Source organism: Adiantum capillus-veneris, chromosome 4 (genome assembly GCF_014529385.1).
Source record: "Adiantum capillus-veneris isolate H3 chromosome 4, ASM1452938v2, whole genome shotgun sequence".
Taxonomy (NCBI): domain Eukaryota; kingdom Viridiplantae; phylum Streptophyta; class Polypodiopsida; order Polypodiales; family Pteridaceae; genus Adiantum; species Adiantum capillus-veneris.
This window is the reverse complement of record NC_140934.1, coordinates 175837694-175843801: the sequence shown is the minus strand read 5'-3', so window position 1 is coordinate 175843801 and position 6108 is coordinate 175837694. Positions and strand designations below refer to the sequence as shown.

Sequence of the window (6108 nt, the reverse complement as noted above, 5' to 3'; positions counted from 1 at the left end):
CAGCTAATAGCCCTTGCGCTCAGCTTTTGATTGCACCTTCCCAAACTGAAAAGAGTGCATCAGACTGGTCGCAATTCATCGCTTTTCTTAGGTGGCCTTTAAGTTGGGTGTTTTACCCTAGTATCACCCTCGAGCGAATGCCACCTGCGTAGTCTTCGGAGTGCCGTTTTTTTTAATTTTAGAAACAGAAAACACAGGGTGGGTTCTATAATTAATAGACGCTATCGCTAAGGACTGTTAGTGGGGACCAGCGTGGGAGAGAGCGGCAGGCACTTCATGTCTCGTCCGCTGCGACTGCATGGCTCTGAGGAGCTTCTCTTGACGCACCCACAGAAACACAATCGTATGCTGACGCACCCTCACCCTCGCATACGCACACATAATCTCAGAGAAACTTGTTGATATTGATCTTCTGCAATTTTCGGGGCGAAGCGTGCGTGCTACCATGGCCGGTAGCTTTGCAATTGGGCCTGCTCGTGCCGCGCAGTATGAGGGCCGCGCCACCGTGTTCGTCGTCCTCACTTGCCTCCTTGCCGCCCTTGGTGGTGCGCTCTTCGGATATGACATTGGAATCTCTGGTACTGATCTGAAACTTCCCTAAGCACAGAATTGAACGCAGATTTGGTCTTCTGTATACATTAAGAGAAAGAGAAAGAGAAAGAGCAATGCTTTCGTTTGTGCGTGTGCAAGGGAGGGCATATGCAATGTGTGTGTGTGTGTGTGTGTGTGAGAGAGAGAGAGAGAGAGAGAGAGAGAGAGACCCTGCTACTCCCCGTATTAAAGAAGCAGTCATCCTTGAACCGTTTGAGTTTGGAGAGTCGCAATTTTCTAAATATCGCCTGTGTTTTTTGATGTTTTTTGATGGGTTTGCCATGGCATCAGGCCCCGAACTTAATTGTGGTCACTTTATCTGCAGGCGGCGTGACATCTATGGATGATTTTCTTGTGAAGTTTTTCCCCGATGTTTATGCCAAAAAGCATGCTGAGGAATCAAACGACAGCCATTATTGCAAATATGACAACCAAAAGCTTGCTGCTTTCACCTCCTCTTTGTACATAGCAGGCCTCATATCAACTTTCGGTGCCTCATACACTACCAGAGCTTATGGACGGCGGATAACAATACTTATTGCAGGAGCAAGCTTTCTAATTGGGGCTGGTCTTGATGCCGGTGCTGCAGACATCTATATGCTCATCGTGGGCCGCCTCATGCTCGGGGTGGGTGTCGGCTTTGGGAACCAGGTGTGTTATTTATCTCTTGGATAAGGTTTTCTCCTTTTGGGTGTGCCCAACACACAGCTTTTAGACCAGAGGCAAATATTTGAGCTTTTGTATTTTCATTGTTTGCTGGCCCATGTTTACCTTTGAGATTTAATGTCTACTCTGACGCAGGCTGTCCCTCTTTACTTGTCTGAAATGGCACCACCGCAATGGCGAGGGGGACTGAATATGACATTTCAATTGGCTACCACATTGGGCATATTCTTTGCAAACCTGGTGAATTACGGTACGCAGCACATACGGGGATGGGGATGGCGCCTTTCATTAGGACTTGCAGCTGTTCCTGCCTTTATAATGTTTATGGGCGGCCTTTTCGTGTATGAGACACCCAACAGTCTCATCGAGCGAGGACAGTCCGAGAAAGGCAAGCTGGTTCTAACCAAAATAAGAGGTACTGATAATGTGCAAGCAGAGTTTACTGATCTGATGGAAGCTAGCCAAGTCGCGCGAACAGTAACTCATCCATTTGCGAACTTACTTCGCAAGCGGAATCGCCCGCAATTAGTCATGGCCTTTTGTCTCCCAATCTTTCAGATCCTCACTGGCATTAACTCAATCCTGTTCTATGCTCCTGTCATATTTCAAGCCTTGGGATTTGGAAGCAATGCATCTTTATATTCCTCTGTGTTCACTGGAGGCGTGATGGTGCTTGGATCCATTATAACCATAGTCACTGTGGACAGATTTGGTCGACGGCTACTCTTAATCACTGGCGGTGTGGTTATGAGTGTTTGCCAGGTATGCTTTGAAGTTGGGTGTACTGTCTATGTATGTGTCCCACTTGTGTATCTGTGTAACGTTTAACTGAGTTACAGTTTCATGTCTCTTCTGTGGACATTTTTGCATGGTTTTTCTTTTTCTTTTTTGAGGCACTTTCAATATTTTGTGCGGTGTTTTTTTGGGTATAATGCTGTGTGCGTGCTATTACTTTTCTGGTGCAATTTGCATAGTAGTTTGAAAGATTCATGGCCATTGCCTCTGCAGGTTATCATTGCCATTCTATTGGCGAAATTCTATTCGGGAGATGAAGCTCTTTCAAAGGGACTGTCCATCATCGTAACATTGCTTATTTGCTTTTTTGTCCTGGGGTTTGCTACCTCTTGGGGCGGGCTCGGTTGGGTTGTTCCAAGCGAAATTTTTCCGCTCGAGATTCGATCGGCAGGGCAAAGTGTCGTAGTGTCGGTCAATCTTTTGTTCACATTTGCCATAGCACAAGCCTTCTTATCCATGCTATGTGGATTGAAGTATGGCATTTTCCTCTTTTTCGCATTTTGGGAAACCTTCATGACCATCTTTGTATATTTCCTCCTCCCAGAAACCAAGGATGTGCCTCTAGAGGAGATGATTTACGTATGGAAGGCGCATTGGTTTTGGGGAAAGTTTGTGGCCGCAGACCATGCAGATTCAGAGAAAGTGTAGATAGATATTCGTTGTACAGATGATGTGATATATTTTGAGAGATAGTGAAACGTTGAAAATCAATTCTCTCTCATTTACATATTACTATGCACCGGGCGTGCTCTGTAATGTCAATGAATCAAAGTTCAAGAGGGTCCAATGATCTGTAGCCCCTTAATTTGAGTCTCCAGGTTATGAAGAACGTGTGACATCACAACTCATTCTGGCTATATTTGAAGTCTTGGAGCTCTAGTTGTCTCAGTTTTTTTGGTTATGCGAACTAGTTCCTTGTGTAGCTCATCTCAAATCTTCCATTCTTGTGTAGTCTATTACAAATCTTCCATTCTTGTACAAACCACAAAATGCTTTGCGCTCCGCCTAACACTGTTTATTGACCTGATTAGCACACATGTATGCACATATTCTTGATTGAAAATGAAAGTTTGTTAGACCTTGCTTTTCAAGACCAAAACTTGGACATTGTAGTTATATATCGTGGTAAATTACCGACAAATTGAAATCCAGGTAGCCGTTCTTCTTTAAAGCAAGATTGGTGGAGTGGAGTGGTTTTCAAAAAAGGCTATTCTTACAAGTCAAACAAGCCATGCAACATTTAAATGGAGTGGTTTTCAAAAAAGGCTATTCTTACAAGCCAAACAAGCCATGCTTTTTTTCGCTTTTTACTTTGCTGGCTAGAGTTAGATCTGTCCAACACAACACGTTTTGAGCTCAAGACCTGTTACTCCAGAGGGGACTAGAATTTACCCAATTCAAATGCAAGGGATCCAACCTCACATGGGTATATGTATTAAGGATGCGGTCGTATGTGCTTCAATTAGCAGTAAGATGTTATTGATGCAACTATGCCAAAATTGCCATAGTTACAAAAAGGCTTGCATAGTTCCATATAAGACAAGTAAATGGGGTGCGCGTGCGACTGTGCATCGCGTGACCACTACCTAATAACTTCCATAGATTAGTAGAATTTGGTTGAATCCTTCAAAGCTCCGAACAGTATGGGAATCCACCAAAAGGATATGCACTAACGATGGGACGTCTCTTTAGAATCCAGCTTGCAGCTGCAAATACTTTATTGCAAACGGGAGGAGAGCCCTTTCGATTCTCTACTTTGAAAAGAGAGCACAGGTTGACTTTTGCTAGTGGATCCCATCATCCCATCTTTCTTCAAGGAGAACGTAGGCCTAGTGGTAATTTGATTGGCAATGAGAGGGCTGAAAAAAAGGAGAGGCCTACTCTACCACAAAAATAGCTTAACCCCTTGTATTTTTCGAGTACCTCAAAGCAACTACTTTTATGGAGAAAACATCTATATCATGTTTAGGCAACACCAACCCAACTCACCCCAACCGCAATTGGGCCCTTACAACGCGACTCACTAAAGGTTTATCGAGGCTTCAATGCAAGGTTTGTATGTGTTGTAACAAATGTGCATTGCTCCATCCAAAGTAAGCAACCACTTGTTGTGTGAGTGCCTTTTGGTATGCTCATGATCACTCTATATCCTAATTGTATAATAGTGTTGCTTTGCCATGTTGCCTTTTGGTTTTCTTAATGAAGAAGAAAGTTAGGCATACATTTGATGTGAACTTTGAAGTATTCACCGATTGAAACTTTCTTTGATATTATAGTTTCCAAAAGAGTCTTCTCCTTGAAGAGCCTCATATTATCAACATGACCCTTCACCTTGCTCTTTATAAGTGGCATTTCAACCAAAAAAGACATTAGCTATTTGTATACGTCAACAATAACTGACCTTTTTAAAAGTTCGTCCATTTCTTTAAATATTTGCTTACCTTCAATCTTTTCTAAGGTTTATACTTCCCCTCATAATTGAGCCACGTTGCAGATGCCACGACCAGCGTTCCGAAAAAATTGGGATCGGTTGAAATTGTAAAATCTCGGTTAGATTTTGAGCTTTCCTTTATGAAAACCGGGAAATTTACACAAGTTTTAGTGTAATTACCCCAGCAAAAGCTTCAACTTTTGACCTAAAAACCAGGAGAATTTCAAGTTTGCCCTTATTTTAACCAGTTAGGGAAAATGTGTTTTTCTAGCCATGGCCATGACAATGACATGGAGAAATAAGGTGACGAGGGGAAGCTCCCTAGAGCTTGCGGCTCACGGAATTTTTAATATCACACATAAGTAATCCTTCTGAGTATTTTTTGCAAATCATAAACTCACTTCCAACACTAGAAGCCAAAACTCGGGTCTTAACACTAGGAGTCTTTGCTGAAAAGGAGGACATGTCTTTATTTCAACAAGGGAGAATGCCGCCTCCCCTCGCACACTTTAATAAAAAAAGGACCAAAAATTAATCATTGGTGTATCATTTTTTGCGGTGTACGTTTGAGCTGAGTGTCAATTTAATAACAACATTTAGTTGCATTGGTCGTGCCCCCACCCCCCCTTTTTTTTGGGCCAAACTCAAAATTGTGAGGGTGTATTAAATTCACCATAAAGGAATGTACAATAACCCTCGAGCACAGGACAAACCTTCATAGGACACAAGATATATATAGGAGTTATAAATCCCCAGACTAAGGAGAGGTACTCCTTTTGAGATGTTATCAAGTTGTGACCTTCATGGCTTGGATTGCTAGATTCTACTCTTCAAAGCTCTTCCTTTTTCCAATAGATATTATCACTTCCCTGCTTTCCTAGATAACCTCTAGGAAGCTGTCTGTCGAGAGGGCGTTTTTTTAACACTTGCTAGTTTTTGGTCCTTTAAACTTGTTTAAAGTAAGGCCTTTATAGTCGGGCACTCTTTGAAGTCAAGGGGATCTTCACTAGCCTTTTGCATCCCGAACACCTATTTGAGCCAATTCCTCGGGCAAGAATCTTGACGCCAATCGATAGAGACCCTCATAGCACCTTCCATAGGAATATCTTCATCTTGTGGGGCCACGGAGGGTCCCATATGTTACTTACTATCGTCTCCCATCTAGAATTTTGCCATGCTTACTCCATCGTTTATTGATGGGGACAAACCAATCAGTCTCCCCAATTCTAGAGTTTTTGCTGCTCTGGTACATTTTCGTACTAACTTGCCCGTGATGCCACCTAATCTCAGGTTTGTCCACCAAGATGCCAACAGTTTGTCATGAGTTCCCAACTCCTTTCATGGCCCACCTAGAGAAAAGAGCTTCACCTTGTCAATCATGTCCCCTATCATAATGGCCCATGCCTGGTCTTGTTTAGCAATTGAGACCATAAATTTGGCACACTGAGCCTCCACATGAATTGCATGGTTGAGGATCCCTATACAACCTTGCTCCTTGGGTCTAGCAATAACCTCCCATTTGGCCCACTGTCAAGGCAACGAACCTCTGATGTTATCTTTCCATAAGAATCTTTTCAAGAATTTCTTTCAATTGCATTTAGCTAGTTTGGGTGGTGGACCAGTGA

At 42.9% G+C, this 6108-nt stretch overlaps 1 protein-coding gene across 1 annotated transcript; it reads left to right on the top strand.

The window, feature by feature from the left end:
* The first annotated feature begins 221 nt into the window (after positions 1-221).
* LOC147460399 (sugar transport protein 7-like) lies at positions 222-2979 on the top strand. Its single transcript, XM_086511480.1, has 4 exons — positions 222-578; positions 917-1242; positions 1393-2019; positions 2266-2979. The coding sequence occupies exons 1-4, from the start codon at positions 446-448 to the stop codon at positions 2698-2700; spliced, it is 1521 nt and encodes a 506-aa protein (XP_086367606.1). The 5' UTR covers positions 222-445; the 3' UTR covers positions 2701-2979.
* Positions 2980-6108: the final 3129 nt, after the last annotated feature.

Excerpts from the sequence above, each read along its gene's own strand:
- LOC147460399 (XM_086511480.1), top strand. The coding sequence starts at position 446 with ATGGCCGGTAGCTTTGCAATTGGGCCTGCTCGTGCCGCGCAGTATGAG. Across the intron at positions 579-916 it reads ATATGACATTGGAATCTCTG|GCGGCGTGACATCTATGGAT; the intron begins GTACTGATCTGA and ends CTTTATCTGCAG. Across the intron at positions 1,243-1,392 it reads GTGTCGGCTTTGGGAACCAG|GCTGTCCCTCTTTACTTGTC; the intron begins GTGTGTTATTTA and ends ACTCTGACGCAG.